At 41.0% G+C, this 16,052-nt stretch overlaps 2 protein-coding genes across 5 annotated transcripts in view; one reads left to right on the plus strand and one right to left on the minus strand.

The window, feature by feature from the left end:
* Positions 1-3,362: 3,362 nt before the first annotated feature.
* Positions 3,363-10,149, minus strand: RBM12B (RNA binding motif protein 12B). 4 transcript variants are annotated; one of them, XM_080609864.1, is made up of 3 exons: positions 9,971-10,149; positions 6,860-6,905; positions 3,363-6,145 (listed from the first exon to the last, which is right to left on the minus strand). In XM_080609864.1, exon 3 carries the CDS (start codon positions 6,115-6,117, stop codon positions 4,033-4,035), a length of 2,085 nt encoding a protein of 694 aa, XP_080465990.1. In that variant the 5' UTR covers positions 6,118-6,145; positions 6,860-6,905; positions 9,971-10,149; the 3' UTR covers positions 3,363-4,032. The 4 variants fall into 4 exon arrangements, with proteins under 4 accessions (XP_080465990.1, XP_080465992.1, XP_080465993.1 ...); XM_080609866.1 differs by having other exon boundaries at positions 7,311-10,149; XM_080609867.1 differs by lacking the exon at positions 6,860-6,905.
* A 1,195-nt stretch (positions 10,150-11,344) lies between these two features.
* TMEM67 (transmembrane protein 67) overlaps positions 11,345-16,052 on the plus strand; it is a gene marked incomplete at its 5' end in the record, with an annotated part of 32,006 nt that continues 27,298 nt past the window's right edge. The window contains 4 exons of the mRNA XM_080609721.1: positions 11,345-11,383; positions 11,727-12,075; positions 13,271-13,359; positions 14,789-14,882. Coding sequence (XP_080465847.1) covers positions 11,345-11,383; positions 11,727-12,075; positions 13,271-13,359; positions 14,789-14,882 — 571 coding nt within the window. The remainder of the gene's footprint in view (positions 11,384-11,726; positions 12,076-13,270; positions 13,360-14,788; positions 14,883-16,052) is intronic.

Raw genomic sequence — 16,052 nt, forward strand, 5'->3', positions numbered from 1 at the left:
CCTGTCACTACAGTCCCTGATGAATAGTCCCTCCCCAGCATCCTTGTAGGCCCCTTTCAGATACTGGAAGGCTGCTATGAGGTCTCCACGCAGCCTTCTCTTCTCCAGGCTGAACAGCCCCAACTTTCTCAGCCTGTCTTCATACGGGAGGTGCACCAGTCCCCTGATCAACCTCATGGCCCTCCTCTGGACTTGTTCCAACAGTTCCATGTCCTTTTTATGTTGAGGACTTTAAACTAGGTAACTAATTCCCCTCTATTTTGCAAGTAGGGCACTTCAATAAATATCTGTATCACAACATCAGAATTATGATGATCACTTTACCACTTCATATTCTGTGAAGTCATGTAGTCCATCTCCCAAACAGATGGTTAATTCCATGACGATACCAGGTTTTCATATCATATATATATATATGCAAATAGCAATTATTTTTGTACTATGCCATGAAAAAGGAATTCTGGGGAAAAAAAAAAATGAAGCAGTGTTTAGTTTAATTTCCACTAAAAGATTAGCAGCTGGGGTACAGAAAGTTGGGTTTTTTTCCTCAGCAGCTTCACATGCCTTCTCCTCCCCTACCTCACAAAAATCAACTTCAGAAATTACAGAAGAGCTTACAGCAAGGAAGAAGTACAGGTTGGGCAACTTCATCCTGCATATATAAGGTTGTAAGTTTACATGCTGGACAGAAATTGCGTGACCTCCAAAGTATAGATTAAAAAGCCACTGACTGAAGTATTTTAAAGCCAAAAGAATTTAGAATGTAATTACAGCATCAAGTATTACCTAAGATACTTTTGCAAAGATTTTTCTCATGGCATGAGTGCTTACTGCAAGACTGACAGTAATCCATTTGCTCACATGTATTTTTGACTGCTGACACCTACATGATGTAGGCTTGTATCCATTCTTGTTAAGAATATTTTGCCATTCTGGTCCATCCCTTTGGGACTAGGATTATATACTTGTACTCATCAGATTATCCTACGTTACAGCTTTCCTGAATGCCTCAAAGCTGCTTCTGTACATGATCACTATTACTAATGTTTGACAATGTAGATTGTCCTCCTTTAAATCACACTTTTTGGACAGACAATGGTAACAAAGGCACCTTCAGAGTAAACATTACTAAGGAAACTAGCTGTATTTTCCATCAGCGCCACAAACTGCAGCATTGCATTTGTTATTCTTTTACTATAATGGATGGTACTTAAAAATGAAAAGCAATAATTCAAGCCATGTCACTGCAGACTCTTATTTGTGCTTTATACTTAAAGTACAGTGCCTCCAAGCCATTAAACATCTAAAGGTATAAAACCCTATTATCAGGCAACGCAATGCTGTCACCACACCATGCACCTGTGTACCACCTGCTTAGGTAGAATCAGAATATGATGCCCACATATACACATGGCAGGGAAGATTGGGAAGGGGGAAGAGTGGGAACAGGACTGGGACAGCCCAGAACTAGCAAGATAACACCTATAAACTGAGCATCAACTGTCCTATTTACCTTATTATTTAGCTGATGTACAGGCATCCCTTCCCCATTTCCCTATGCTTTAGACCATCAGTGCATACTTTGCAGCACAACTTTTGTCTTAGAGACTTTAAAAAACTACTTCTTTGGCCTCATCTGGCTTTAAATTAAAGACAATCTATAGGGCAAAAAACCATTTTATAATACCTTCATTGTAATCTCTGCCATTATAAGCTTTATGACTGTATTCAGTAAGGGTAGAAGTTTACCATCCCCAAGATTAATGGTATTTTATCAGCAATTACTCTTTCTTGAGGATAGATAAAGCTTTTTCTAAAATATTATTGTGCACTTAACTGGGAAAAACCCCACTTAACTCCTGTATCTTTCCAGTATCTAAATCCTTCTACAGTTGTGTACAACTCTAGAAGCATGGAAAAAGTTTACCTAATTATTTTCAGTGCTTGAAATCTGCTGTTTAGTAGCTAGAACTTTAAAACCAACAAGTCATCTAACACTGATTGACTGCAAAAGTTAGTTTCATTCACATTTACAACATGGCTGGTAATAGGCAAGAATTAGTAGTGAAGGTTAGCTAGCCTACAAAGATAACCAAGATGAAGTTTTCAACAGCATGCTTAGCTCAGACAAGGTTTTTGAGTATTCTCATAAAACACCTTTATTTTCCTGCACTGTCTTCTGGCTCCTTGATCTCTTTTATAGCAGCTATGAAATAAAAGCACTAATTTGCTGGGGTTTATTTTAATCCATTTAAATTCAGAGGAGGATTCAGAACAGTATGCTTCTGAAGCTAATTCCTACCAGACAGCAACAAAAGGTATGCAGATCTTCAGAATTTTAAAATTTGGCCACATTAAAGTTTCTTTGCTCAGAGATTTATAGACCTGGCATTACCATTCTCATTCAAAATGCTTTTTCTTGATTTTATTTACTTCAAATAGTTTACATGGAAACTTAGTAATATGGATGATTTTACATAAACAAAGTAATTAAGGTGATCAGTTACTGATTGGTAGTTACTGGAATAGGCTGCCCAGTCTCTATCCTTAAAAGCTAATAAAAATCCGAAAGACAAGGCCATGAATAACCTGTTCTAGTTGACGTTGCTTTGAGAAGGGTGTTGGACTAGAGATCTCCAGGTCCAGGTCCCAACCTCAACTACTCTACAAATTGCCTGAGCAAAGGTTGAAATAACTTTTCATCACCAAGTTGCAACTTCGTTGTCTCAGTTTAAGAGGGGACTAAAACTTCCTAAAATTCTTTAGTACTCCAAGTACTATCTTATATGGTTGTCAACTAAGTCCTTATCCACAAAACCAGTTTCCTACTAAGCTTGAATTTTGACGATGCAGTTTCTCCTCAAACAGGCTTTTATTTCTTCTTAAAATTTAAATATGCTGGTACCAAAGTAGTAGGAGCATTCTAAGTACTGACATAAGTAAGTATTTATTTTTTTATGTAAGAAAATAAGGTAGTCGGCTGTCAACATGGTTGCCAGTGACAGATGTTAGTTAAAACTAGTAAGAGATTGACTTGGAATGCATCTAGAAATCATCAGCAACTTAGTATTACGAACACGTGGAGATAAAACAGACACCACTGAAGTCAGAATTTTTGATCCAATTCCAACATTAATTTTCTGCCTCAAGGAACTACAGTAAGTGAAGAGGACAAGAAAGCCTATCCAACTGATTACTACAGGTTTTGTAATCAAACTACCTGCTCAGCGGTGTGTTGACAAACTGTTAATAGTTCACTCTTTCCAGATGAGACAGCCAGCATCATTCTCACCAAGGCTCACGTATGCTGAGCATAATTGTTAAGATCATTACCTACACAAGTTTTAAATATAAGACACACATTTAATGGCAATTTCTGGTTTTATTAAAAAAAAAGAGTTGCAAAGCCAGCTAATGTGAACAGGAAGCTCTTTTGTCTTCTTTTAACAGGAATGCCTGCAAACACATGAAACCGAACAAAACCTCACCAGTTTACACAAAAAAAAAAAAAAAAAAAAAAGAAATAAAAAAGAAGTAATTTTTTTAATTCCATAAAGCTAACCTCAGTAAGACGTGTTAGTTACTAATGCAGGCAGCACTGGAGTTGTTCTGTTTGAACCGTTTGTGTGGTCGATGAACCAGCACTTACATTTTTATTTGATGCAATGTAATGGGACATGGAATTAAAGCAAACTGGGAAACAAAACAAAACAAACAGAAAAAAAACCAAAACAAAACCAAACAAACAAACAAAAAAAACCCCAAAACATTACAACTCCATGCCTTTATACCTTGATGTAAGACATTCAATGTCCTCCTGATTTTCTGGGCTCTCTGCTACAAGAAGTAGGCACAATACAGTTCTTGTATCTTAACCATACAAATATTTCAACCAAGAGCTGAACAACTGAACTAGATATTTACAACCGATGATAGAAACCGTTTTCTGCATCTTCCGGTAATTTAAAAAACAAAATAACTGTCAATACTGTCAAATCTAGAATGTCTTACTCTAGAGCATCTTTTCCTCCTTTACAGCAAGCTCAACTTAACTTTCCGTTGACCAATTGGCCTATCATTCAGTTCATTAATAGCAGCCATAGCTTCCTCATAATTTGTCATAGCAACAATGGCATCACCAGAAGGTAATCCTTGTTCGTTGTACTGTACAGAAACTGACTCCGGGATCACTCTGTAGCCATAGAAAAAATCCAGAATCTCATTAGGAGTAGCTTTAAAAGGTAAATTTTTCAACCGAATAGGAACAACATGCTCAGAACCACCACTGAAATTTGGATCTGGCATAAATCTTCCTTCAGGAAAACCTCCCATTTTATTATTCCCAAACTCCATTCTGCCAAAAGGTTCACTGTCACCACCAAAATCCATGAGGGGTGGTGGACCTCTAAAATCCTTAGGAGGGCACATGAAGTCCTCATGGGGGTGCCTAAATTCAGAAGGATGCCTGAAGTTTCCAGGGGGACCAAATGAATGCATAGGTGGCCCTTGTGGTGGCCCAGACGGTGAGCCAACTGGACCTCTGTCATACGGACGTGAATTACCCTGCATTTCATTTGGTGCAGACAATGGTACACTTACACCAAACTTCTGCATCTGGTCTTCAGATATAAGTCTTATTAATACCTCTGTTCCCAAGAATCTCCGACGATTTAAGTTTTCTGCTTTCATGGCTTGTTCTTCAGATTTAAACTTCACTAATGCTTCTCCCAGCCCAACTCCTTTGTCATCATAGAGCAAGTAAATATCATCTTCATCAATATCAAATCTCTCAAAGAACTTTTGTACTTCTATTTTTGACACATCAAATGGAAAATTCCTTACATAAACACATGTCTTAGGGCCAGAATGACCTTCCCGGTAACTTTTTTCTGGTATGGCCTGTCCAAGATGATCTCTGTCCTGTGATCTTTTCCTCTCACAAGAGTCAATTATTTTCAACATTGACTTTCTTGAAATTGGAAAAATGTAAACAGGACGATTGAGAAGAACCTTTCTGTGACACTCCAAAGCAGCCTGATAATCTCTCTCACTCCTTAGCATCACAAAGGCATCTCTAGTCCTCCTCTGATGCTTATCTGTTAGAAGCTTGATCTGTTGACTGCATATATCCAGGTCAGGAAAAAAATCTCTCAAATCTCTTTTCTCCAGATTGGTAGACAGATTTCTTAAGTGTATGTAATATTCCTGGTTGGGAGATGAACGAGAACGTGTTCTTTGTCTCCTTGGTGATCGTGAATGAGAATGCTTCCTTGAATGCGTGTAGCCTGAACTTCTTGGAGAATAGTCTTCACAGAAAAAGTCATCGATTTCATCTGGCATATCCACCCTCCCACCATATTCAATCCACCGTTCCTCTGTAGATGGGCTAATTTCTATGAACCTCTGACCCATGTACTGTCTGTGACGTTTAAGTCCTTCTAAGGCATCACCCGGCGTAGCAAATCTTACCAAGCAATCGCCATTGTTCAAACCATTGCGATGTTTTATCATAATCACTCCATCCACATGTAGCCCAGAAAGGAAAGCACGTACTTCATCTTCTGTTGCAGAGTAAGGTATACCACGTAGAAATAAGTAAAGATCATCTGGGTTAAATGGATGACATGCCTTTCTTGACTGATAGTTTGATTTAGGCATACCTATATTACCATGCCTTGCACCATTGGCATGGAAACCAGCCTCCGGATGATTTGGAGGACCATAACCAGGTTTATTCATTCCTTTGGGAAAAGGTGTGACTAAATGTGGCATGTCTCCAACACCAGCACCAGAACCATTAGTACCTGTTCTTCTAGAGCCAGCCATATTTTCTCGTCCCCCACGGTCAAATCGTTTCCGGCTCATTTCTATGGTATTCTGCATCTCTGCCTTGCTGCTGAGAAACAGCTCTATGCGCGAGTCCTTGATAAACCCTCCTGAACAGCTCATGGCACGCCGTGCATCTTCGTCTGTTGCAAATATAATAAAAGCCTCCCCAATCTCTCCTCCAATAATATGCACACCTCCATCAGGAATATTCAATCCCAAGAAGAAACGACGAATATCTGCAGGACCCGCAACAACAGGAAGCCCCTGTAAACGGATGACTACAGCCATGCTGAGCTCAACCCACAGCAAAAATCACCTGCAGACAAAAAGGTACACATGATAGCACGTCTTTAGTACTCAGCTATTACAGTATCTTAACACTTAAGAAGCTAGAGCCTTTTTAATGAATGTCCTTGTCTCAATCAAGAGAGAAGGTATCAAAAAACCCACAAGTTCACAAAACCAAGGTTAAAACAAGATTCACTGAAAGTTCATTAGTCAGAACAATTTGCTGCTCCACCAGCACATGTGCACAAGTCTATCAATATTCCCTATCCTAGGGGCAACAAAATCCACCTAAGTCACTCCTCACCGTCCACGATACCTAAAGAACACCTTAAGTCTTTCATGGCATAGTTACTGTATGCCAGAAATCTCTGCTCAGTCCTAAAGAACAAAAAAAAACCCTGTTTTTTTTTAAACAGGATGCTTGCGATCGTAACACAGAAAATACTAGATGATAAAAGAAAAAAGAGTAACTGTATCACTGGAAAATGAAGTAATGCACCAACAGTGATGACTTTACTACTTTGACAAATTGCTCTACCCAATGATCAGTTCTGTTCAATAATGTATGTTTTCTTTGCATTCAAAAATGTTGCCTCTTTCATGTAGTCAGAGTATTAACTGCAGCAGCCACATGTACTCAGGAGACCATAACCTAGCTCCCAGCCACAAGTGCAAGAAGAAAAGGCTGAGTATGATCTTGTCACAATACTCAGTGAGAAGTGTTAAGCTTTTGGCAGCTTACCTGTTTCTGCTTTGAAGACCTGATAAATTCTGTAAAATCAACTTAACTGTGGAAAGAAAATGAAACATAATTAATAGCTGATATCTGTACTTTGCTTCATATACTGTGCTACACTGCTGCAGCTCATCCTTAACAGTGGCTAATATTAAAGCCAAGCACGTAATGAACCCACAATCTGGGATACTACGAAGAACTCCTTCCATGTCCCAAGATGCTATGCACTGCATCTTTGTGTTTCCAGTTTAGAAGTAAAAAAAAAAAAAAAAAAAAAAAAAAATCACAATTTTAGTTGCCTTCTGGAAATGATGAGAGCACGATGAGATTACTTGGTCATCACTGTGCGACACTGAACTGTTGAAATGAAACAGACTGACAGTATATCGAGGAAAAAAATTCTCAATTCAATTATTTCCGGTCCTTGAAAAATGTGTAAAGTCCGCCTCAAGCTTACAGGAAGCGTCCATTCTTCTGAAATCCAAGCGCTTTCAAAGTTCACAACAAGGGTATGGTACTATGCGAGAGTATGCGAGCCCAGCACTGCACTTAACGGACACAGCAGAGACAATCAAATGAAAAAACCAAAAATATCCAACAAGAAGAAACTTCAGGGAGCACTTCAACTGCAAAGCAGATTTCAGTATTTTCTCTATATGTTTACTGCCTTTCAAACATAAGAACAAGAATCACTTTAATAACACCAACTTAAACCTATCCTGATTTTCACCATTATCTAACACCACATAACACATAGCCTGGCACTCTCAAACACAAGCTTCTCTGCCAAATGATTACATCCCTTTAAAAAAAAAACACCACCAAAACACCAAGATCCCAGCGCTTTAACAACTGTTTGTCACTATCCAGTGTACAAACTCCCTGCTCAGTAACAAATGTAAAGCACTAGATCCTGATGCCAAGTTATCCACTGATAACAGTAACTATCACTCCACCTGTGTGTTTTGCAAAACAAGAGCAAACCCCAACTTCAGTAACTAATGAATTCTACATCACTTCTACATCAGCACTTTGTACACAACAAACTGAAAAAAACCCTGCCCACTTAGTAACTTCACTGAAGATCATCTGTTCTCTATTTCTGTGGCAGGTTGACCCCAGCCAACAACCGAGGACCCACACAGCAAACTGTTCGCTCCTTATCCCCACCAGCGGGATGGGGAAGAAAACAGAAGAACAAAGTCAAGAAAACTTGTGGGTCAAGATGAAGACACTTTATGATCAGTGAAGATATAAAAAAAAGTAAAGCAAAGGAAATCACTCATCACCTCTCACAGGCTGAGTGATGTCCACCCTGCCTCAAATAACAAGCACCTTAGAAGTCAATAAAAAAGCCTCCCACAGAAAAATGCAAAATGATCAAACAAAAACCTTCTTCCTCTACCTCAGTGTTTGTTACTGAGCATATTACATGGTACGGAATATCCCTGTGGTCAGTTTGGGTCAGCTGTTCTGGCTGTGTCCCCTCCCAGCATACTTGCCAGGGTGGCAGAGTAGGGAAAAAAGAAAGCCTTGACACTGTGGATGCACTGTTCAGCCATAGCAAAAGCAACGATGTGTGGCCAACACTTAGCCACAAATCCAAACCACAGAACCATACAGGCCACTATGAAGAACGTTAACTCCATCCCAGCCAGACCCAGTACACGTTATAATGTTATCTTCTCAACAGATGTGATGACAATGCCAAAAAGCAAGGAGAATTCAGGGGCCAAATTTTCTTACAGGACCTTCGTGTCTTGAAAAATCAAATCCGCTGCCCTGCTACTTCATGATGTATTTAATCTGTAGTATTTCTGAATTTCGTAAGTCTGCATTCTTATCCCAATTTTTAAGCAGCATTCAGAACAGATCTCAGTATTTCTTCCATGATAAACAGCAAGGTCTCCACGATGTGCCAAGGATGCAACATACAACCTTCAGTGGTGAAAACTAGACACAGCGATTCCAGATCATGATACAATATTTAAGAAGTCCACAAAGAGAAATGCCAGTTCAAATAAGAAGCTTTTACTGACTGTATACTAACGATCAAGCATTGGTAGAAGGTGCAGACAAGCCATCCAAGAATTTAAAGTGAATTTAAAAAATTAAACTTAAAGAAGAGTAACATTTTGGTCGAAAGTGCCACACAAAACTAAGCCCAATTCATTAACTCTGCAAGGGCCTCAAAGACCAAGAATTTAAATTATAAGTAATTGACAACTTCATGCCACCAATTTAAAAGCACAGAAGTGTGCACAGTTTTAAGAAATCTTGTATTTTAGCCGAATTAACTAGAAAACAGTACTATACCTATACCTTTACATCCTCAGCAAATTCCAAACTAAAACTTCACTAGAAAAAAAACTGCAGCTTGTAATCACTGTAGGAAACTAAGCCTGCACTAGACTACTGGTTTTTACCGTGACGTAGAGGGATTACATAGTCTGCATGCAGTCAATATGCAAACTACAACACTCACAGAACTACCCCAACCGTACAGCTGAACCAATATAATAACTGGGGGATCAAAGATCGAATTCTTATCTTAAACCTCTTCAAATAAGCCTTAATAATCGAAGTAAGCTGTTGCTACCGAGTTTTCACATCGCTGAAGGAAGATGCGTGTGAGCTCCGCCGCGGAGCCCGCTACACGGCCGGCGTGAGCACGGCCCGCTCCCAGCGCTGCGAGCTAGAGAAAGCCAGTGAGACGCCCGCAGCGGCCCCTACACCGCTCCAGCCACAGACGGCGTCGCACAAGCCCGGAGGGGCAGAGCTGGCCGAAGCCCAGGGCCGCAGGCGGCGAATGGGAACAGGCAATGAGGAAAAGAGGGTGAGGGGGAGCCCGCCAGGCGTGTTCTGGCCCGCCAGCAGCCACCTGTGGTCCGACCCCGCGGAGAAGCCCGGCCTCGCCACGGTCCCGGGACAGGGCTTAAGGGAGGAAAGGTGGTGGGCAGCCAGGCGACATGAAGAGGCCGCGGCCTCGAGAACGATCGCGCAGCGGTTCCACGAGGGTTAGGCTGCTCAGAATAGGCTCAGGGCGGGACCCCCACGCCCCTGATTACACGCAGCGTCCCAGGAAACCGGGCGCTCTCCCTCACGCCATCCACCCACCGGACACGCCACCAGGACAGGCTCCGCGCCGAGACCCGCTGTCCGCAGTCCCCGGCACAGCACCACCAAGATGGCGTCCTCCACCGCCCCCCACAACGCTCTGAAACGAAGCTGACCCGCGCCTGCGCTGGACCCGCCCCCTCCCCCTACGGTTGGACCCGCACGAGCGCTTCCGGACCCTCTCTCGCAACCCTGCGCGCGCATGCTCCGAGCACGCAGCGCTACCAAACGCCTCCGGGAGGCGGGGCGGAAAAAACGTCCGTCGTGACTCTCGCGTCTGCCTCTGCGCATGCGCAGCCTCACTCCCGGGTCATTTTAATACGCGTGCGCGCCTTCATAGCTCGCCAATGGGGGTTGGTCTTTTGTAGGTTGTGGGCACGCGCGTTCAGCTCAGCAGGGGTTTCCATGGCGATCCTCTGAAACACGGGTTTACCTGGGGGCGGTATCACTTCATCACCGCCCTTTGGCGTGTGTAGTGGTGTCTTCGGCTTCTCTTCTCCATTAGAGAAGGAGGGCGAATGGCGTAAGGTCATGTTCAGAGAAGGGAAATTACTTTGGTTGCGCAGCTGCAGCTGAGGTAGTTATTTTGTCTTGGTGCTTACCCCACCCGCCTTTCCCTTTTAGGTATTTTCCCTGTATTTCTGTGTTTATTCTGTACTTGTCTGCTCCATTTCAGATAGACAAAGGTTTGTATTATTTATGGTAGGTTTGTAAGATAAAACGCTAAGTTGTAAATTGGGACTGCTGTGTTGAGAGCAGGGTGTTAAGTTGTAAATTGGGACCGCTTTGTTGACAGCAAGATGAACCGGTGTAGCCTTGGGGTATGTATAAAACCAAGGGTAGCCTGTGAAAATAAGAAAGAAATGACCAGGGCAGATGGGCCAGTTCCTCAAGATGAGGAGCAAATCAGAACTAACCTAAAACACAGACACAATTGTGAAGTAGTTCATAAAGAGTCTTTTCACATGCACAAGCACAGGGCTCAATCAGGGCAAGACTATCTTAAGACCATCAGAGACCCCCTGAGACCACCACTTGGCAAGAAAAGTGCATGTGTAATTAAAGTGCAAATATTACAATTAGTTCCACGAAATCCAATGTAATACATTTCCCGTAAAGGTTGTAAATATGCATAAGTTTGTTAGATATATGGATGCTGCTTGTAGACTCCAGGTGCATTCACCTTTTCAAAATGATTCGCATGTGTGCCCAGCGCTGCAATAAAGAATGCCTGCTCTGTGAAATTCCAAATTGAGTCTTAAGAGAGTTTCTTAGACCGTCTTTTGAGGTAACAAATTCATCTAGTAACTCAGCCTTTAAAAACTCATTGAACTCCGCAGAAGAAATCCAATGAGGAATAACACATTCGGTATGATGCATAGCGGCTTCCAAGCAATGCTAGTGGAGAAAATCGTAATAGGCGGTTCACACACAGGAAAGTGGCTATAAGGGATTAATTAAAACCCAGACCATTAAGTGCCCTGCACGGTTTTGGTAATACTTGAGGGAACGTGAACAGGAGCATCTTGGCAGGTAAGAAAGGCAACGGAATAATTTCGGCTGCACGCCCGTTCTTCAAGGTATTCTGCGTGTTTGCCCTGTTACCAGTTTCCTCTCGGCAGGGGAAAATAACACACACACGTTACGTTTGTATTGAGCACCGTCTAACAGGTTTAGAGATGAGGCACCAGAAAGCACAAACCAGACCTCTGTCTTCCCCTGACTTCTTCCTGCCGATCTCGTCCACCTCTCCCAGACAGACGCACTCCTCTGCGCCGCTGCAGTGTTTCCACCCGACACTCCAAATCCTCCCCTGAGCGTCTGCTCTCCTCGCTCCGCCCGCCCTCCGCCCCTCACGGCCGGATCGCCTCACCCCGCCGCCCGTCGTACTACCGGCGGCCGGCGGAGGCGCGCCGTGGTAGCTATGGCGACACTGTGGCGCTGGGCCGTCGCGGTGCTCCTGGCCGTGTCTGGCGCGCTGCCGCCCGTCCGCGGCTTCTCCCTCCCGCTGCAGCGACCCACGGACTGCGGCGCCGACAGCTACTTCGACATCTCCCGCCTGGCCTGCGCTCCCTGCGGAACCCACCAGCGACCGAGCGCCGACGGTGAGTCACCCGGGGCGGGAGGGCCGGGCTGCCCGGGCCAGGGGGCTGCGCAGGGCGCTGCGCCGAAATCCGCCCTCTGGCAGCGGGAGGTGCCGAATCGGGGCTCAGGATTTAGCGGTAAAACAGCAGTCCTCGGGGCAAGGCTGAAAAGGCAGCGAAAGCGCCAGGAGCCCGCCAAGACCTAGGTGTCCGCAGCACAACTTTGGTTCGTGTCCGAGATAGATCCCAGAGAAGCGTCTGTCTTTTATAGAGATACGTCCCAGAGAGACGTATTTTTAATAATGTCTCGTTCCTCAGGCATTTGTATAGTTATAGGTATTCACATTTTTATGAGCAAAATTCCATAGGGAGCTTCCATGACTTTAAACTCCTTGACAAAGCTTGAATGTTTGAGATGTTAAGTGTCTGAGATTTTCAGGCTCTGCACATACTAATCCAAGTCCCATGTGGGAGTTTAGAGCATTATACAACACACCTTGACAGTAGTAAATGAAAAGTACAGGTGATGGTTCACTTTCTGTAAGAGATAAGATGGTATGATAGTTTCTATCTTTTATAAATACACAGCCCAGAAGAACTGAAAGTTCAGTGTTGTGTGTACAGAAACAAATTTGAGGCAAAGAGCCAACAGCATCTCTCTTCAGAACTGGTACATCAGTCAGATGCGTTGATCTGAATGGCTGTGTTAACCGCTGCGGTGTAAAAGCTGGTCACCTCTTACGCCACCACTGTGGCATCTTAGAAGAGTAACCCTTTACAGAAAAAATGCACTGTAATAGTTTTCAGACCTGCTGATAATGTGAGTGTCAAGGTCCAGAGCTCCCTTTTAGACTTGAATCTATCTAGAGTGGATAGTCTAAGAATGACACTGTGGCAGGATTTAGAGGGGCAGGTTATATCTCCTGTTAGAGCAACTGATAAAGTTTAGTTTTAAAAAACCAAGCTCTGTTCCACCCTGGTTTACAAGTCAACCTAGTATCACTTTCCTAAAACATCTCTGTGCATACTGTAACATGAACATTTTTTTTAAAGCAAGATGATTTTCATACACACCTCATGTGTTTTATTCATCCATCTGATAATTTGTATTGATCTCTTGAGGACAATAGCAATTGTTCTTAGTATTCTGTGGGAAAAAAAAAAAGTTTTATATAGATTAAAAGTGTGTTTGTTTGTTGGTTTTTTTTTTTTTCAGGTAGTTCATGTGTATGTCAGCCAGGATACAGGACGGTTTCTAGTAGTGGGGGGTCCTCTGTTGTTTGTGAAAAATGCCCAGAAAATATGGTAAGTATTAAACTTTTAATACTTTGCCATAATGATAATGCTGTTATAATTTTAAATTTCCTCCTGACTGCAAGTTATTTTTATGATTTAAAATTACTTTGCACATTAGTCTTTGCTTGGGAGTTTTAAAGACCATGGGTTTAGGTAGATTTTTTTTTCTTCTTTAGAAGTGTTTATTGCTATTATAATGCAATTTTTTTCTTATAAATTTGGCCCCCACAGACAAGGTAAGAGTATTTTAAATGTTTAATTTCCCTCCACTGCTTTTCTGCTTCATGTTATTTTATTCTTGCCCAGAGAACACTGTTTCATAGAAAGCCAAAGATGCTTTTCAGCTCCTAGGTGTCTTACTTGATTATTTATATAAGTCCTATTATCCTAATATTTATCTTTATAGACCCCGATACTTTATCTTTTTACTTCAAAATGAGCTGCTACTATTATGTTACTTTTATTACATCTATCTTTGTAGTTTGGCCAGTTATTTCTACTTTTCTTGGCAAATCAGGCTGTAATTTTGGATTATATTCACAGCATTGAGACAGTGACACCAGGCTTAACCAGCTTTTTCCTACTATAGTAAATAGAGAAATAATTTTTCTCCAGCAATAAATGTCTTTTCAAGATGAAAGCCTTCCTGATAACTTCTTTCTCTCCAGTAACTATAGAAGAAATCTGAAGAGACCATATTAGTTGTGTAAGTTAGGTGTTTAGTGTGTAATGGAAGTTAATTTATCTCTTCTTTCCATCTTCCTGCTATGTTAGACAAAGACATTGACAAAATACATTGGCTTTTTTGATCATTCTGCTGTTTCTTTCCTGTAATGGTGGCATTTGTCTTTGATCCTGTGGGAAGCCTTATGCAAAGATAAAATTATATTTGTGGAGAAGGGAATAACATCAGTATCACCTGAAGATGAGCAGTTATCTCCATTTTCCTCATTTTAATCTGTAGTGCAGCTACTTCATGGTGTAAAGCAAGTGTGGATGTCTGGGTACGGGCAAAATTCCATGCAGTTATATAAGCTGCTTCTCTTAAAACCCCTCCATTTCCATTTCTTCTGTATATTTAAATACAAATAGTCTATTTATACATTGTTATGTTTATTGATATCTTTTTCCCAGTGTAGAACCTCTGTATCTCTTTTTAAAACTTCTACTTTTAATCAACTGTTATCTTGACTAAAGGATGTTAGCTCATGGGTTCAGAGAATCTTGACACTTTCTATTTTAGCCTATGGCTGCATAGGAATGACTTTTGCCAGGTTGTTCAGCCTTTTTTTAGTCTTTAAAAGCTTCGTGAATGTTACCAATGCTGTTGTATCTGAACACATTTTCCAGTTAATAACACCTGGACTGGCCGTTCTTCACAGGTATTGGGTGATGTGTGTATTTTTGAAAAATATAATAGTTTTACATTTTATTTTAGACTGGAGTTACTCAAGATGGTTGGAATTGTATTACTTGCCCTAAAGGTCTAACTTCAGAAGGAACATGTAAATGCCCCAGTAATGAAATATTAGGTAAGAAATATATGCAAGTTATATTAGTGCTTGTTTTAGATATTTGAGTTTATGAAGACATGCTCTTCTAATAAAGAAGAAAGGAAATTTAACATGTTTACATATCTAATGTAAAGATTCAACATTCCTTTTGATCTTAAACCTCATTCCTGAAAGACAGCAGATAAATCTGTACCATTGCTCATCGCAATAAGAACTGTTATGCGAACATTCAGAAAATAAATACCAGTGTATTACTTCCTTTAAGCTTATTGGCACTAGGTGGAGGCATTAAAATTGAAATAAAACCAATATTAATATAGACTAAGAAAAAACATTGAAATATTTTGAAGTATTTAGTGCATAGGTACGTTGCAGTACAGGAATTATACATATAAGAGTAGGTAGAACAGAATAGCCAGAGCAAGTCAAGCAAACTATTGTGCAATAATATCAGCAGATTTCATGCCTCCCTGAGATACAGGCATGTATTTCTGATTTCCTGCAATCTGCTTCGCTGTATCTGTGCCTCTTACTTGATGATCTCTAATAGTTGCATTTGAATTTAGTAGACACAGAAAATTAATTTTAATATTAACTTTAGTGTCTGCATTAACTAAATTTTTGCTTATCTAGCACAGTAAAAACCTGTAAACCAGTAAAATGAAGTATAATTTTCATCAAGGGTGTGAAGCAAATAAGCTCTTGGAAGGTCTAGTTTTCCTTATTTTCAAAGACACGGGATGGAAAATGCTTTCTGTGTGCCTGTAAGTTTTTGAATAAGTATTACTAATGTCCACTTTGGTTACATTTCTATCAGAGCTTACTGGAGAATCACTGTTTTCCAGATCATTAAAAGAGTGAATACCAATCATTTCCCTTAAGCTTTCAAGACATTATGGTAAAATAGTGAGAGCTGATTCTGTAATTTAAAATGCAGAAAGAACATTAGTATTGTAATTATTCTGTGGTTTTGTTGGGTTTTTTTGGTAGGTTTTTTTTTTAATAATTAGACTGGAAATCTCTTGCCAAATGATTTAATTGCTGGAAGATGCCATTTTGAAACTTTGAATTTGTGACATTTGCATGAATAATTTCAGATGAATATTAAAATTACTTTTTTTTCCCAGTAATTTGTAAACTTGACATTTGAGTTTTAGCTTTACAGTGAAGCCTTGGTTTGATATTTGC

Source organism: Psittacula echo (assembly GCF_963264785.1).
Source record: "Psittacula echo genome assembly, chromosome: 2".
NCBI classification, from domain to species: domain Eukaryota; kingdom Metazoa; phylum Chordata; class Aves; order Psittaciformes; family Psittacidae; genus Psittacula; species Psittacula echo.